The following is an 18748-nucleotide window of genomic DNA, read 5'->3' as shown; positions in this document are numbered from 1 at the left end:
AGATTTACTGTTAAGTTAAATAATATATTAAATATAAAACTAAAACTCTTTATCCACCATCTAATTTAAGCACTTATTTCATGATAGCCATTAAAAAACACAGTAAACAGTCAACAATATACCAGGCTAAAAGTACTATAATGGAAGCAAGTATAAGAGGCAACAGAAACAGAATAAGTGACTAAATCTACTTTTAAGAACAGAAGCCAGGCCCTAACCAGTCTGGCTCAGTGGATAGCGTGTCTGCCTGCAGACTGAAAGATCCCAGGTTCGATTTCCATCAAGGACATGTGCCTCGGTTGCAGCCTCCTCCCTGGCCCAGGCCTTGGTCAGAGTGCATGCAATATCCTCCACCCCGCCCCCCCATTTATAAAAACTGTAAATGTTGCTTTTTTTCCAATATATTTTTTAAATTCTCTCTGCTCTTAAAAATCCCAATTTTAAATGTGTACTACCATCTTGGTTTAAAAATGTACAGCTGCGAGCTAATCACTATTTCACAACAAAAATAAATATTCCTCAGTTCCCTCTCACTAAAAATCAATGGAAAAATATCCTCAAATGAGGATTTTTTTAAAAAGAAGCCATTTCAGGAAGAGGTAACAGTATAAGCAAAGGGACAGAGGCATAAAGGTCATGGTATGCAGGGGTAAATATAATTCAAGATTAAAATTTTCATAGTTGATGCAAAGGGTAAATCATTAGCTTAAGAGTAAGTTGGGGGGAGGGTAAGAGATCAACCGAAGGATTTGTATGCATGCATATAAGCATAACCAATGGACACAAGCCACTGGGGGGTAGGGGAGGCCATGGGATTGTCAAGGGCGGGGAAAAAAGGAGACATATGTAATACTCTTTGTAATACTTTAAGCAATAAAACAATATAAAAAAAGAGAGAATAAGTTGGGAATCTTGGGAATCTCTCCTCTGATTCACAAAGGGAGTTAAGTGGGGAAATAAGATTCCATTCATCCATCCTTTCTGCACACAACTTAAGTCCCTACTGTTCTAAGTACCCTAAGGTGGTGGGAATGTAGTAAGTTACAAGACAGCCTTGGTCCTGTGTTTCATTGCTTGAGATTTAGCAGAAGAAAACAAACATTAAATATAGGTGATCGCCAAAACCGGTTTGGCTCAGCGGATAGAGCGTCGGCTTGCGGACTGAAAGGTCCCAAGTTCGATTCCGGTCAAGGGCATGTATCTGGGTTGCGGGCACATCTCCAGTAGGGGGTGTGCGTGCAGGAGGCAGCTGATCGATGTTTCTCTCTCATCAATGTTTCTGACTATCTCTCTCCCTTCCTCTCTGTGAAAAATCAATAAAATATATTTAAAAAAATATATATGGGTGATTGATAAAAGATGGATTTGCAAAGATCTCAAACAATTTGTCACCTAATTTGAGGTTAAACTAATACAGGGTGGCTAGTATTTCTGTTATTGCCTAATGACACCAACCTGGGGTAACAGCACAACCTTGGTTTATGACTCAGTCTCAGGCTAGTTACATGACACGGTTCTTGCAAGACATTATGAAATAAGGAGTTAGCATTTTAAACTCTGAATATGAAATAAGACTTTTAAAAACCATGTAGTGCCCTATCCGGTTTGCCTCAGTAGATGGAGTGTTAGCCTGCAGACTAAAGGGTCCCGGGTTCGATTCTGGTCAAGGACACATGCCCAGATTGTGGGCTCAATCCCCAGTAGGGAGCGTGCAGGAAGCAGCCGATCATTGATTCTCATCATTGATGTTTCTATCTCTCTTTCCCTCTCCCTTCCTCTCTGAAATCAATAAAAACATATTTTATTTTAAAAAATAGGTTCAGCCTTCACCAGTCTGGCTCAGTGGCTAGAGCGTTGGCCTGTGGACTGAAGAATCCCAGGTTCGATTCCAGTCAAGGGCATGTACCTTGGTTGCGGGCACATCCCCAGTAGGGGGTGTGCAGGAGGCAGCTGATGGATGTTTCTCTCATCGATGTTTCTAACTCTCTATCCTTCTCCCTTCCTCTCTGAAAAAAAATCAATAAAATATATTTTTAAAAAAATAGGTTCATTTTACACTATATTTTAAAGATCCTTACAAAAGAGTTTTCAATACAAATGAGGTTTCCTTTGGTTACTATAATTTGCATATAACAGTATTATTAGGCAAAGGGAATAGGATTTTGGAGGCTTTGCCCTAGCCAGAGACATGATGAATAAGAAAAAAAGTAAATGAATACCCATAAGCAGCCTGTTCATAATTGCTTAATGTGTCTTAACTTCTTGCTAGTAGCTTAACTTTATAAAGTTGGACACCCTCTATTACATTTGGCAAATGATGAGATTAGTGTACTATAAAAATCAAGGTTTTTCAAACTATAAAACCATCCTTCCCCTGGAAATTTCTGGTTACTGCCCCCCAGCATGGGAGCTTGTCAGATCCCTCTGGTATGTGGGTGTAAGGTGCACGTCTCTTCCCAGCCGCCAGCCCTCTCTTTCTCTCTCTCTCTCTCTCTCTCTCTCTCTCTCTCTCTCTCTCTCTCTCTCTCACACACACACACACACACACACACACTTTTTTAAAAAGTAGTGGGCAGGGGGTGAGCCCATCAATGGACTTATTAGCATGTATGATAAACAGATTTTCACTAGATACCCCTTTTTCCTCTCAATAACTAATCAGCCAACAACAACACTGAGGTAACTTCAGATAGAACTCTCCTGGGAGCAACCAGACACTATTTAGAAAAAAAAAAAAAAAAGCAGGAGACAATACAGACTTATGTCAGGATCTAAAAAGAATAAGCTTTGTGATGAAGCAAATGGTTTCAAGTCCAGATGGCTTATAGGGACTGCTTTGCCCCACTGTTCTGGAGAAAAACAAACGAATACTTTGGAAAGGCAAGCTCCCGAAGCTTAACAAAAAGATCCCTAGAGGTCGTTGCTTATTGTGGTAAGATGCAAGAGACAAAAAAAAAAAAAGAAGAAGAAAAGCCTTCAAAGCAGAAACTGTGACCACAGTGGCTGTCTGAAAACTAATGCCGCCACACAGCAGGCGGTTCATTGCTGCGCATCCGCCAAGATAGCGGCCTCCTCTCAGTTCCTCGGCGGAGCTGGAGAAGGAGCGTATGTAACAATTATTGTTCAACTTAGTTCAGTTCAGTTCAATTTAATTGTTTATCAGTGTAGCATCTTTTAAGAAACTAAAGGACAGACCATATTAATCATGCCCAAGGGAGGTGCTTTCCCCACGCCTCCAAATCCAAAATCTGGAAAAATTCCTAATACAAATGATTGTTTCTTCAAAACTAAATAGCAAGGGAGGGAAAAAAGGAGAACTATTACAGATTAAGAGAAACTTATTTGACCAAGTGTAAATATGTGGACTATCTTCTTTCAATCCTGATTAAAACAACAAACTATAAAACTATATTTACAAGGCTCAGTTAGAGGACTGTCCTGCTACACCAAGATTGCGGGTACGTGCCCGGTCAGGGCACGTACAAGAATCAACCAATGAGTGCATAAATAAGTGGAACAACAAATCCTCTCTCCCCTCTCCCATTTTCTCTCTAAAATCAATAAATAAAAATTTAAAACAAGCTATATTTATGAGACAATTGGGGAAAGGCAAATACTGATTAAAAGTTATTAAGGAATAATCATTTATAACTTTTAGGTGTGATTTTTAAACTATCTTTTGGATATTCACTAATAGTCTTTGATCTACTTTAAAATTATGGTGAAAATGCTGATGGGAAGTAGCAGGAACAGATAAAACAATATTGGCTTGATGGTGTTAACTGTTGAAGTTGAGTGATGGATACATGGAAATTCATTATAACTATTCTCTCTGTTTTTAATACTTAGATATTTCCATAATAAAAAGATAATATATGATTGGAATAGATTTATTAGTGGCATCTATATATATAAAAGGCTAATATGCTAAGTATCTGACTGTCTGACCAGTTTCTATGACATACACTGACCACCAGGGGGAAGACGCTCAATGCAGGAGCTGCCAAGCTGCAGTGACTTGGCAGCCGTGGTTCTGACCTGTGGCTGGCCAGGGTAGACTGTGGGAGGTTGGCTCCAAGGTGTGTCCAGCCATCTTGCCCAGTCCCGCCCCTCCTGCCACCTTCCAATTAATTTCCTTTCATGTGCATGAATCTGTGCACCAGGTCACTAGTTTAAAAATAAACATTGAGCCCTAGCTGGTTTGGCTCAGTGGATAGAATGTTGGCCTGCAGACTGAAGGGTCCCAGGTTCGATTCTAGTTAAGGGCACATGCCTGGGTTGCGGGCTTGATCCCCAGTAAGGGCTATATAGGAGGCAGCCAATCAATGATTCTCTCTCATCATTGATGTTTCTATCTCTCTCTCCCTCTCCCTTCCTCTCTGAATAAAAATATATTTAAAAAAGAAAAAGCACCCTAACCGGTTTGGCTCAGTGGATAGAGCATTGGCCTGCGGACTGAAGGGTCCCAGGTTCGATTCCGGTCAAGGGCATGTACCTTGGTTGCGGGCACATCCCCAGCAGGGAGTGTGCAGGAGGCAGCTGATCAATGTTTCTCTCTCACCTATGTTTCTGACTCTCTATCCCTCTCCCCTCCTCTCTGTAAAAAATCAATAAAATATATTTTTTTTAAAAGAAAAAGCTTTGTATTTAAATATATATATAAAAAATAGTTAACTTTAAAAAATAAAAAATGTTGGCTTGTGCATGCGCAATACATATAAAGCTCTCGCTGGTGCCAATCATATGCGTATATTTAGATCTGTCATTGTCAATCGTGAATTTGGTTGTTTTTGTTGACATTCTGAAGCTGAAAGAAAGCGGCATCCTCGACAGAACATGTCTGAAGAACCGTCATTGACAAGTACTACCAATACTGGTAGGAACTGCCTTCATAGTGAAAATGAAGTAAATGAGGATGCAATTATCGAACGTAGTTGTGGTAGAGTGACTGTTACACGTCAATTTTACCTATCACTAAATTTCTCCAATGAAAAACCATCTGTTAGAAAATTTACTCGATGTTTTAGCAAAGGCAAAGTTTGTCCAAATGACATAAACTTTCCAGAATACCCGGTATATTTTTTTTTTAAATTCATGATAAATGAAGATTCTGACAGTAAAAATTTCATGGAAAATATTCGTTCGATAGTTCTTTTGCTTTTGCATCAATGAGTGCAAATATCACATTACCACCAGGATATGGGCCATAGTGTTTTAGAATATACGGTCAAGTTTATCACCGTACTGGAACTTGACATCCTTCAGATGGTGTTTCTCGGAATTTTGTTCAACGCTACATTTTAGGCATGGCTGAAGGGACGAGTAAAAGATTAGCAAGGCCAGAAAACCAGGGCTGCTCAGAAAGACTCATGATCAATATCAACAACCATGAATGAAATAAACGAATTAACAAAATCATGCCGAAACCGGTTTGGCTCAGTGGATAGAGCTTCGGCCTGCGGACTAAAAGGTCACAGGTTCGATTCCGGTCAAGGGCATGTACCTGGGTTGCGGGCACATCCCCAGTAGGAGATGTGCAGGAGGCAGCTGATCGATGTTTCTCTCTCATCGATGTTTCTAACTCTCTATTCCTCTCCCTTCCTCTCTGTAAAAAATCAATAAAATATATTTTTAAAAAAATCATACAAGATGCTACATTAGGTAGAAAAGGAAGCCCAATCTGAAGCAGCAGTGAAAGGTATTGCTCCCACGGAAGTAACAATGGCGATTAAATATGATTGTAATAGTGATCTGAGTAGATATCCCGTGTAACTGAAGTTGCCGTCATATTCAGAAATGAAGAAGGAGAACCTCCTTTTGAAAGGGACTTGCTCATTCATTGTAAACCAGATCCCAATAATCCGAATGCCACTAAATGCTTCCTACTTTAGATGCAATGACATATCCTATTCTTTTTCCACATGTGAAAAAGGCTGGGGAACGGATATTGCATTAAGACTTGGACCTGACAGTGTAACTGACAATAATACTAGATGAAATGTAAGGACGCAAGTCACACAAATGCAGTATTATGGATTTCATCTCTCTGCCCGGGACACATTCAATCCTATTTTAAATGCAGGAAAATTAACTCAACAGTATATTGTTGATTCATATTAAAAAATGAAAGCCAACTGGATAAATTTCATTAAAGCAAACCAGTCTAAGTTGAGAGTTAAAAATATAGTGGTTTGATGGATTATCTCACATCTAGATCTGAAAGTGACAATGTGAAATGATAATATTTCCATCGTCTTTTGAGGGTAGTCCCAGAAATGTGCAGCAGTGATATCAGGATGCTACAGCAATTGTAACGAAGTATCCCAAGCCCGATTTATTTGTAACCACAATGTGCAACCCAAAATGGGCAGATATTGTAAATAATTTAAAACGCTGGTAATAAGTTGAAAACAAACCTGACTTGATAGCCAGGGTTTTTAATATTAAGATGAATGCTTTTAAATTATATATGTAAATTCAATTTGGCAAAGTAATAGCTAAAATTCATGTATGTCATCGAATTTCAGAAACATGGACTGCCTCACGCTCACATACTATTGATATTACCAGTGGTTCTCAACCTTCTGGCCCTTTAAATACAGTTCCTCATGTTGTGACCCAACCATAAAATTATTTTCATTGCTACCTCATAACTGTAATGTTGCTACTGTTATGAATCGTCATGTAAATATCTGCTATGCAGGATGGTCTTAGGTGACCCCCGTGAAAGGGTCGTTCGACTGCCAAAGGGGTCGCGACCCACAGGTTGAGAACCGCTGTAGTGAATCCAAATTACGAACGGAAGATGACATTGACCAGTTTTCAGTGATGCCAGCATTTGCGATGACTATTAATAAATCACAAGGACAAACTCTAGACAGAGTAGGAATATTCCTACTTGAACCCATTTTCGGACATGGTCAGTTATATGTTGCTTTCTTTTTTTTTTTTTTTATTTCTTTATTGATTTCAGAGAGGAAGAGAGGAGAGAGAGAGAGAGAGAAACATCAATGATTAGAGAGAATCATTGATCGGCTGCCTCCTGCACACCCCGCACTGGGGATTGTGCTGTAACCCAGGCATGTATGTGCCCTTGGCCGGAATTGAACCTGGGACCCTTCAGTCTGCAGGCTGACGCTCTATCCACTAAGCCAAGCCGGCTAGGGCTGCTTTCTTGAGTTCGAAGAGCATGTGACATTAAAGTAAAAGTTGTAAATACTTCATCACAAGGGAAATTTGTCAAGCACTCAAAGTGTTTTTACTCTTAATGTGGTATACAGGGAGATATTAGAATACAGTAAGTTGAATCAATTTATCAGTCATTGTTTTTATCAATGTTTTTATATCATGTTTTTGTTGTTTGTCTTTATATCATGTCTTTGTTGTTGTTACTGTTTATTAATCAATTTACATATTATTTTCATATACACTTTACTAATTTTCTTTCATCTCTGACACTTCTATTATAGAGAAAGGGCGAATAGCGATATTAAAATACTTCTAATTAATTTCCTTTCACTGTGCACAAATCCGTGCACTGGGCCACTAGTTTAAAATAAATGACAAATCCCATGCACCATAAGGTCACTGGTTAGATTCCTGGTCAGGGCACATGACCAGGTTTCTGGCTCAATCCTTTATCGAGAGGTATACAGGAGTCAGCCGATAGATGTTTCTCTCCCATATCAATGTTTTTTGTTTGTTTGTTTGTTTGTTTTTTTAAATATATTTTATTGGTTTTTTACAGAGAGGAAGGGAGAGCGATAGTTAGAAACATCGATGAGAGAGAAATATCGATCAGCTGCCTCCTGCACATCTCCCACTGGGGATGTGCCCACAACCCAGGTACATGCCCTTGACCGGAATCGAACCTGGGACCCTTGAGTCCGCAGGCCGACGCTCTATCCACTGAGCCAAACCGGTTTCGGCCCATATCAATGTTTTTATCTCTCCCTTTCCCTTCCTCTCTCTCTTTTAAAAAAAATCAATAAAAAGATATTTTAAAAAAATAAAATGACAAAATATTGTAATACAAGTTTCCTATCATTGAAAGTCAAATATACATGCACAAATATACATGTACAAGGATATTCATTGAAGGGCTATTTGTAACAGTTTATACTGGAAGATAACTTAAATGTCCATCAATAGATAGTGAATAAGTAAATACAATTAATCCATATCTTGAAAACTATTTAATTAATTAGGGAATTGGGGTGAGGGTAGGCTGAATGGAAGTCTAAATGCACTAGTTAGTAATCTCCCTAAGAGGTCCCCAGAGCCATCCCAGAGCAGCCAGTAGCCCTCTTTGCCACCCACACAAAGGATAGGAAGTTTGTTTCCTGAAGACACGAAGAGAGACTACACTAGCGGATACCAGGCACAACCAAATAGAGAGAATGAAGTGAAAATCTACATACCAAACAGTAATTCTGACAGCCCTCTTTCCCTTCCGTCCCTTACCCAGATTCCTCTGATAACTAGGCTTATCTACCACTCCCTCCTCCACCTCCAAAAGGACTATCTTTATTTGGAAAAACTCAAATGTCTGGGGTACAAAATCTGGGTTCCCAATAGGCAATAAGCTGCATCCAGCCACACAAAGCTTCCGCCTTCTTTTTTTAGTACCCCACTCTTAAAAAAACATGAAGGGATAATTAAGGGTGGTCTGGTATTTGAAGCTCCAACCTGGAAGAGAGAGACCAGAAAAAAAGGGGAAAGGGACTCTGAGGAAACAGATAAAACAGGAAACAAATGAAAACTATAATTAATATACTCAGAGACCAAAGAAAAGTCATTTCATCCATGAAACCAGAACAGTATGCTATTTTTTAAAATATATTTTTTTTATTGATTTTTTACAGAGAGGAAGGGAGAGGGATAGTTAGAAACATCAATGAGAGAGAAACATCAATCAGCTGCCTCCTGCACACTCCCCACTGGGTATGTGCCCGCAACCAAGGTACATGCCCTTGACCAGAATCGAACCCGGGACCCTTGAGTCCGCAGGCCGACGCTCTATCCACTGAGCTAAACCAGTTAGGGCAGTATGCTATTTTTTAAAACTGGGGATTTGGAGGGAGAGTAAGAACAAGGAAGAGCGCTTGGAACATAAAAGTATGAAAATTAAAGAATCTAGCTAGCACTTATTCTGCTTTTCTTGTACAAACTATACTTTGGGGGTAAACCAAATGGTTTATAAAGGAAGCTCTCCTTTATAAGAAAATTTAGCTAATAAATGCTGAAGGACTGAGTTAGACTAGTGCCATTTCCCAATCCTTAATGAAATAACAGGGAATATCCAGTCACTGTTCAGGTTTTCCTGGCTGTCTCATAAACGCTTTTATAGTCAGGTTCCAAACAAAGCCCATATGTTGCATTTGGATGATACATCTCTCAGGTCTCTTTTAAACTACAGATTCCCAAGTCCTTTTCACAGAGATGTTGTAGCAGCCATTGATGATCATTAGGGAATACTATAAAGCCACTGTAAAAATATAATTTAGATCGAGCCAGATATAGGTTGTTGCTAGTTATGAGTAAATGAAACTCAACAGGCAATTCATACAGAAAAGGAAAGCAGAATCATCATATGCTCAATCATACCAGTGATCTGAGAAAGGAAATTAAAACAAGAGGTTGCCAGGCCTGTGGGCTCGATCCCCAGTAGGGAGCATGCAGGAGGCAGTCAATCTATGATTCTCTCTCATCATTGATGTTTCTATCTATCTCTCCCTCTTCCTTCCTCAGAAAGAAATTACACCCTTCTGGTTTTACAAAAGCCTGTTTGATTCCACACTTTCGAGTAAACTGTTTAACTTTTTCAAAGGTATTTGTTTTTGAATAGGCAGCAATAACCAAATAATAATAGTAACAATAATGATAATGATAGGACAACAGGTAACTGAAATTAAATTTAAATTGAGAATTTGATCATTAACATTAGAAATTTTAGCCCTAACTGGTTTGGCTCAGAGATAGAGCGTCGGCCTGCAGACTTGAAGGGTCCCAGGTTCGATTCCGGTCAAGGGCTTGTACCTTGGTTGCAGGCACATCCCCAGTAGGTGGTGTGCAGGAGGCAGCTGATCGATATTTCTCTCTCAGCGATGTTTCTCTCTATCCCTCTCCCTTCCTCTCTGTAAAAAAAAAAAAAATCAATAAAATATATATATTTTTAAAAATTAGAAATTTTAGCCCTGGTTGGGTAACTCTGTTGGTTAGAGCGTCATCTGGATACATACACCAAGGTTTCAATCCCTGGTCAGGGCACAGATAAGAATCATCCAATGAATGCATAAATAAATGGAACAACAAATCAATGTTTCTCTCTCTCTCTCTCCCCCCCCTTCCTCTCTCTATAAATCAATCAATAAATAAAATTATACCATAATAGCCTAGCAGAGGCTTTTAACCAATATAGATTTCAGTGCCCAAGAAATAAAAGTTTATTATTCTTCAGAGGAAATTTTTCTTCAAATATAAATGCTGTTTTAATAACTATTTTATTTGTTACTATAGGGTTCTACTTTTATATCCAATTAGAAATCCCTGTCAAAAGATTCTAAAAAGCCCTGGCTGGTATGGCTCAGTTGGTTGACCGTCATCCCATGCACCGAAAGGTAGCCAGTTTGATTCCCAGTCAGGGCACATGCCCAGGTTTCAGGTTTGGTCCCCGGTTGTGGTGCATGGGGGAGGGAACCAATCCATGTTTCTCCCTTCCTCTCCCTTTCTCTCTCTCCAATCAATAAAAATATATATTAAAAAATATTGTGGGGGGGGAAAGGTTGGGGGTTATTGGAGAGGATGAGGACACATCTGTAATACCTTAACTAATAAAAATATATATATATATTGTAAGGCCCTGGCTGGTTTTGCTCAGTGGATAGAGCGTTGGCCTGGGGACTGAAGGGTCCCGGGTTCAATTCCTGTCAAGGGCACATGCCCAGGTTGCAGGCTCAATCCTCAGTGGGAGGCGTGCAGGAGGCAGCTGATCAATGATTCTCTCTCATCATTGATGTTTCTATCTCTCTCTCCCTTCCTCTCTGAAATCAATAAAAATATATTTTAAAAAAAGATTATAAGCCAATAGTTAAAATTACGTTTTGGCACTTAATCTTCATTTGTATGAAAAATTTATTCAGACAGACCAACTTATTTCTCATCCAGTAACTTAGAAGCAAATATCTGTGGCTAAAAGGAATAAGAATACAACAGAAAGCCACAATTAAGTTTAAAATATTACAAGAATCATGGTGCTAGATCACCTACCAGTGGTCGGCAAACTGCGGCTCGCGAGCCACATGCGGCTCTTTGGCCCCTTGAGTGTGGCTCTTCCACAAAATACCACATGCAGGTGTGCATGTACAGCGCGATTGAAACTTCTTGGCCCATGCGCAGAAGTTGGTATTTTGTGGAAGAGCCACACTCAAGGGGCCAAAGAGCCGCATGTGGCTCGCGAGCCGCAGTTTGCCGACCGCTAACCTAGCCCAACCTTTGCAAATGAGAAGTAATCCCTACAATACTTATGACAGTAGTTCCAATGATCTTCATATTTCAGTTTTTATATGTATATATTTTTATTGATTTCAGAGAGGGAGAGGGAGAGGGAGGGAGAGAGATAGAAACATCAATGATGTGACAGAATCATCGATTGGCTGCCTCCTGCATGCCCCACACCAGGGATGGAGCCCGAAACCTGGGCATATGCCCTGATCAGGAACCAAACCGTGACCTCCTGATTCATAGGTCAACGCTCAACCACTGAGCCACACGCGGCTGGGCCATATTTCAGTTTTTATAATGCATAAATATTCATAGAATATCTACTATGCATAGGACAATGTAGGTGAAGTGTCTGCAGTAACTATACTCAGGAGAAGTCGTGGTTTTTCTGTATGTATAAAAGTCAAAGGACTTACTGATCGAAGAACTTTTTGGAAGTTTTTGCATAACTTGGCACCAACAGTAAGGACAACATCTTGAGTGCACAAAAGAGAACTTTCAATAGTTAGGCTTAGCAATTTGACCTTTAGTATAATTATCCATTCATCCAACAAACCAAAAAATAGTATCTACTGGATCCCAGTAGTTTAGTAAAGGAATTGAAGCAATAGGTTAGTTTGATGTGACACTGGAAGTTCTGAGAGGGAGAGAACGGTATGCGGTGGGAAAACAGAAGATGGGCACGATCCGCACCCGGTGTTCATAGAAAGCCCCAAAATTAAAACCTGGAAGATGGCAACAGAAGAGAAAGAGCGCCACGCATTCGGGCAGCTCATAAGAAGGCCTGGAAAGAATACGTTTTGCAAAACAAACGCAGCGGTCAGTATGGCTCAAAAAGGAAAAGATGAGGCTTGTAAGAAAAGGAGCAGCCGATTAGGTCCTTCAGTCACTTTAAGAACCTTAGATAGAGCCTCTAAAGGCTTTAAGTATGGAAACGATCTGATCAGATTTCCATTTTGGAGAGATGCCGCTACAGTGTGATGGCCAATTTGTAGGTTGGCAATACTGAAAGCAGAGAGATCAGTTATGGGACAGTTTTAGTTGTCCATTCTTTTATTCAGAAATATTCATTGGGTACTTCCTATGTGCCAGACATTGATACATAGTCAGAATGACACAAACTTTCAACTCTATGGAGTTTGAATTCAGGGCAGGAGGTGTGGGTGGCCTGAAACAGAGTAGAAGAAATGGATTTGGAAAGATAAAGAGATTCCAGAAATATTTAAAAGATGGAAACAAAAAAATAGCAGAATAGGGATGAAGGAGAAAAAAGAGTTAAGGATGGTGACCAGGTATCTAGCCAGGTGGACAGTGGTATCCCTCAGGAAGATAGACAACAGAGGAGGAGCAGGCTTGGGAGATAAGTTCAGTATCAGACTTTCATGTCCAATAAACAACATGGATCAGAAACTCCAGAAAGAGATCTAATCTTAAAGTTCTTTTTATTTTATTGATTTTTTACAGCGAGGAAGGGAGAGGGATAGAGAGCTAGAAACATCGATGAGAGAGAAACACCGATCAGCTGCCTCCTGCACACCCCGCACTGGGGATGTGCCCAAACCAAGGTACATGCCCTTGACCGGAATCGAACCTGGGACCCTTCAGTCCGCAGGCCAACGCTCTATCCACTGAGCCAAACCGGTTTCGGCGAATCTTGTGATTTTACTTACCACTATATTCCCAGTGGACACAGGACATAGTTGACAATAAATACCAACCAGCCTGTGGCTGAGCCTGGACCTATGAACCAGGAGATCATAGTTCAATTCCCGGTCAGGACACATGCCCAGGCTGTCTCTCTCCCTCTCCCTTCCCCTCTCTGAAATCAATAAAAAAATATTTTATATAAGTAAATAAATATCTGTTGAATGAATAAGATATACATTTTGGAACAGTCAACAAATGGTAACTGAACTCCCTGGAATGGATAATATAAGCTAGGCAGTGTGCAGAATGAGAACTAAAGTGGATCTTAGAAAGAATGCCAAGTAACACCAAAAGTAATGTAAGAGGAATCCAGAGAAGTCAGAGAAGAGGAAAACCAAGAGATGCCAAAGTCACAGAACCAGAATATGTTTATTAAAGAATTATTTACTGAAAGAGTCAAATGTTGCTGAGAATTCAAGTATGAGAAGGAATATAACAGAAAATAGAAGAAATGCATTTATGAGAGCTAGTTCTCTTTGGAATTTTCAAGAACAAGGAGAAACTCTGACTACATGTGCCTAAAGTTTAGGTGTAAGTAACTACTCTTATGAGATCAATTATATCCTTCATGGGCAGCTCACCCTTTTACAAACATGTTTGTTCCATCTAAAGTACCTCCCTCTCTATCACACTATCTTTATTATATGCATATCATCTATCACAATCTGTAATTAACTGGTCCATTTATTTTTTTTTAAACACATTTTATTGTTTTTTTACATAGAAGAAGAGAGAGTGATAGAGAGTTAGAAACATCGATGAGAGAGAAACATCAATAAGCTGCCTCCTGCACACTCCCTACTGGGGATGTGCCCGCAACCAAGGTACATGCCCTTGACCAGAATTGAACCCGGGACCCTTCAGTCCACAGGCCAACGCTCTATCCACTGAGCCAAACCGGATAGGGTGGTCCATTTTTATTCTTTATTACAATACACATTTCAATAAAACATGGGCTACCTTCCTTGTCTGTCTTGCTTGTGGCTACATTCCCAAAGCCTAGAGCAGTGCCTGGCTCAAAAAATATTTGTTCCTTCTAATCATCTATGGGTCTGCCTATCTATCAACCTATAGTAATGGGATAGAACTAGGTAGAAGATCATGGGGTTTCCTTCTAGCCCTTAAAAAAATAACTGCAGGAAAAGCAAGTGAAAAAACATTTTAAAGGACAATAACGAGATCCAAAATCATAAAAATCAGAGACCTATCCCCGATAGGGAATCCAATCAGCAGGACCTCAAATTACAAGTTAAAAATGTTTTCAGGCTCTATGACCCTAGTGGAGCAAGTGAAGCAGTCAGAAACAAGGCATCCTGGAAAATATATAAGACTGAAAAAAAGTTACTAAAGAAATTGATGTTCTGTCTCTCCCTCTCCCTTCCCCGTCTAAAAGAATCAATAAAACAAAAATCACCAATTTACCAATAAATTGTTCATAAATTCACAAGGCTTACTCTAGATAGACAAGCAAGTTCTAACTGAAGAAGTGAAAACAAATTTTTTAGATATTTTTTAATTCCTTTAATTATTAGTTTTAGACACAGAGGAAGGAAGATTGAGGGAGAGAAGGACAGGGAGGGGCAAGGAAGGGAGAGAGACAGAGAGAGACAGTGAGAGGCATTAACTTGTTGTTCCATTAATTTATGCATTCATCGGTTGATTCTTGTATGTGCCCTGACCAGGACTCTAACCCGCAACCTTGGTGTATGGGGCCAATGGTCTAACACAGGGGTGGGCAAACTTTTTGACTTGAGGGCCCACAATGGGTTCTTAAACTGGACCGGAGGGCCGGAACAAAAGCATGGATGGAGTGTTTGTGTAAACTAATATAAATTCAAAGTAAACATCATTACATAAAAGGGTACGGTCTTTAGTTTTATTCGGCCGGCGGGCAGTAGTTTGCCCACGGCTGGAACAGCTGAGCTACCTGTCAGGGCAAGTAAAATTTAAGCTGAGTTCTAAGGGAACAGTATGGGCGAAGGCATCAGACAAGACTTGGTTAAGGCATGAACAGGAAGCCCAAAGGGGCAAGTGATGAGAAATAAGGTAGATTTCTTGATTCATACTTGAATCTGGTCACACACACAAAATATCAACCCTCCTTTAGGTTGTTTATAAAGACTCACAAAAACAACAGCTAAGTCCACACCAAAAAAATGCAAAGAAAAAGACAGAAGGTATTCAAATTAAGTAATATTAATACAATAAAGATGAAATTTCTGACTCCTTGATGGAATTCCTGCAAGCAAAAGATGATTACAGCACTTCATACCCCCTAAGACATTCTCACCATTTACATACCCTCCTACATTTTCACATAGGTGCTCAGAATTTACTTGACACTTTCTGGTGATGGACAATTTCCATGCTTTCAAATACTTTTGCTGTAAATACCCTGAGGTGCTTTTGCTATAATAGCAGTCTCTTAGTCTCCATATTAAGGCCACAAACAAAGCACTCACAGAAAATTAAAGACAGAATTCTCTTCTGCATACTGACCTAAAAGAGACTGGATTTCTGGGTACCCAGTAATACTTGATATATGGTCTTATTGAGACTGAGAACAAGGTGGTTTTATGTTTGTGGTCTGGGAGTTGGCTCATCTAGCATTTCATCAATGTTCTCTAGTCTCAGGTCGTGGCCCTTTGCCCAAAGGTTTCATAGAGAATTTACAGATGTGTTTGAAAAAGTATAAATTACAAGAGTCACTGAGTAAGCAATTTTTTAAAAGCCATTTACTTTTAAAAAATAAAACACAATCTAGAGCCTAACAGTTAGTTTTATGTTCTGATTTTGCAACCTGTGGCAGATGGTTTTCTTGGCCCGTGTGACCCTGGCATTTCGTCCATGTTTGCATGGACTGACAAGAGTTGAAGGCTGAAGAAAGCATTTCTTTCATCCAAGGTTATAGGTCATGCTGAGCCTGCCTCACCTGTGTGTATGTAGTTAATTTCCCAGTCCCTTCCCAGCACATCCACACACAGGCAATGGCCTGTCTGAGCATGAAGACAGAGCATGCCATCTCAGAAGTAGTACCTGGCCTCTGTCCTATGAACAGTGCTAATAAACGAGTGGAAGTTGTGATCCCATCCTCAGATTTTTTGCAACCCCCCTTCCCTATAAGCTTTCTCCTGAAATAAAGTCAATTTTGTTTGGCAAATTCAATGGCCTTCCTTTGAGGCAAATGGGTCACAGTACCAAAACTAAAAATCATCACTAAAGTCAAGCTTAACAAAGAAAAAGACCTATTTGATCTGGTACCAAGGTATCCATGACAAAACAAAAGTTTAAGTCGTGGTACTACTTTAAACCAATCTCATATCCTACAAACTTTCCAAGTATTTCTTGAAAGATAACATGTGATTCCTTCAATAATGAGTTCTTTAGCTTCCTTCAATCACCACGTATTTAGCCAGGTGTTGCTAGACCCTCAGGGGACAAAGATGAATAGGCCACTTAACCTGCATTAGACAGTCCCACAGAAACAGCGCCAAGACAGCCCGAAAGCTAAAATCCTTGCCTGTCTCAGAAAGTCACAGACCCAGCACTTGCATTCCAACCTCCAGGGTCCGCAGAGCCTGGCGAGGTGCTGCGGTCACCGTGCGCCGTTAGCGTGGTGAGCAATCACCTGGTGCACCTGGAAACTGCAGTCTGAGGTTGTCAGCGCCCACACCCCCTCAGCCCCGCCCCCCAGTCCTCTCTAAACGGAGGGTTTTAGAGGGAACTGTCCAAGGTTACCACCTGCCGGGGAGGGCCGCTCTGGTGTGGGATTCCAGAGAGAAAACTGCACACTCTGCACTGACAGAGCACTGCCCTGCAATATCCCGGTGGTGACGGAGTGTCACCAAAGCACGTAAAACAGAATGAAGCCTCTTCCTCAACAGGCTCGGAACGTCAAGAAGAAGCTGGCCGAAAGAGGGAGACCTCTAACTTCCCGAGCTGTCCCCCCTGGAAAGGCTCTGGCACCAGCGAGTTACACCTGCAGGAGGGAAGTGCTGACAGGCACCCGCCCCCGTGGCGAATGTCTGCGCCGCCACCTGACTGCCCACGGTGGTCGGAAACTTCCCCAAAGTGCAGAAGGCCGCCCGGCGCCCTACATCTCCGCCCTCCGCCACCCCAGGTGCCCTCCGCCGGCCGCGCTTCCTCCCGGGCCTGGCCTCCCCCATCCCACTCCCTTCTCCCGGGCACTCACTGGCCTCCCCCGGTTTCCCTCGCCTGCGGGGGTTCCGGGGACCCCGCGCCGCCGGGCTGGGTCCCGGAGCCTCGGCCTCAGACCCGCCCCCCCCGAGGCCGGACGCGGCGCGCCCACGCTCCCGGGCCGGGCGGCGACCCCCGGCGGCCCGGCTCGCCCCGCCCTCCCCGCCGGCGGCCTCACCTCCTCGGCGTGCTTGCGCAGCGCCTTCTCCCGCTCGTACTGGGTGATGAGCTGCTCGTTGTCGTCCCGCAGCAGCTCCAGCTCCACCTGGTGCTCCTGGTCCTGCGCGAACACCGAGTCCAGGTTCTCCAGCACCGCCACCACCAGCGGCATCAGCTCCTTTACCACCTCCTCGTCGTAGCGCCCGATCAGCCGCTCGAACTCGCGGTAGATGGAGCCGGCCAGGCCGGACACCCGCTCCGACATGACGGCGCCCGAGCCGCCGGGCTCCTCCTGGTACACCACCCCGTCCTCCAGCTCCATGGTGGCGGGCGGGCGGGCGGCCCGGCGTCGCCGACTGGGGGCCGGCAGGGCCCGCACTCCGGCCGGGCGCGGACGAGGGCTGGGGCTGGGGCTGGGGCTGGGCCCGGCGGGGTGGGGGCCCGGGCCGGAGGGGTGGGGTGAGCGCACTCAGTCCAACCGCCGCTGCACCAACTGCCTGAGCGGCGGGGCCGCGCGCACCACACGTCACCCGCGGGGCGGAACCGGCGCCGCGTCGGCCTGAAAGGGCGGGGCCCCGCGGGAGCCGGGCGCGGCCAGGGGCGGGGCCTCTGCGTCTTCGTGCGGGGGTGGGGGCGGGGGTAGGGGTGAGGGCGGGGACGGGGGCGGACGTCGCCCGCGGGGTGGTCGGTGCGGCCCCGCACGGGACCGGCCGGGCTAGGACTGGGACTGGGTTGGGCGGGCCGGGGGCCCGGGCCGGAGCAGGGGGTGCGGGCGGTGAGCACCCTCATCCCAGCCGCCGCTGCACCAACTGCCTGGGCGGCGGGACCCGCGCCTCGTCGGCCCGCAGGGCGGGGCCCCGTGGGAGGCCGAGCGAGGCCGAGGCGGGGCTCTGCGTCCTCGTGCGCCGGCGGGGGCGGGGCCGGGCGTCAGCACCCGGCGCCGCGCGGCCGTGCGTTCGCCAATAGGACGGCCTGCGGGAGGAGGCGGGGCGGTCTGTCCGCGGGCGGGGTTGGCGGGGCGGTCCCCGAGGAAAGGGAGGGGTCCTGGAGCCACTGGCGCGCCAGAGGCCGCATAGCTGACATTCCTGTTGCTCCTCACGCTCGGAAGGCTTTCTCGTTTGCTCCTCACCTCCGGCGTGGCGAGGTAGACGTTTCGCCCCCGTTTTCCAGGCAAGGAAAATAG

General features: G+C 43.3%; 1 protein-coding gene across 2 annotated transcripts in view; it reads right to left on the bottom strand.

Annotated features, from left to right (window-relative positions):
- SPAG9 (sperm associated antigen 9) overlaps nucleotides 1-18064 on the bottom strand; it is a 100482-nt gene extending 82418 nt beyond the window's left edge. For both annotated transcript variants that reach the window (XM_081109696.1, XM_081109697.1), the window contains exon 1: nucleotides 17585-18064. In XM_081109696.1, coding sequence (XP_080965822.1) covers nucleotides 17585-17887 — 303 coding nt within the window. In that variant the 5' untranslated portion in view covers nucleotides 17888-18064. The remainder of the gene's footprint in view (nucleotides 1-17584) is intronic.
- Between the last annotated feature and the right edge of the window lie 684 nt (nucleotides 18065-18748).

This window comes from Myotis nattereri (assembly GCF_964212035.1).
Source record: "Myotis nattereri genome assembly, chromosome: 16".
Lineage (NCBI taxonomy): Eukaryota > Metazoa > Chordata > Mammalia > Chiroptera > Vespertilionidae > Myotis > Myotis nattereri.
The sequence above is the reverse complement of the archived record's forward strand: the minus strand, read 5'-3'. Positions and strand labels throughout refer to the sequence as shown.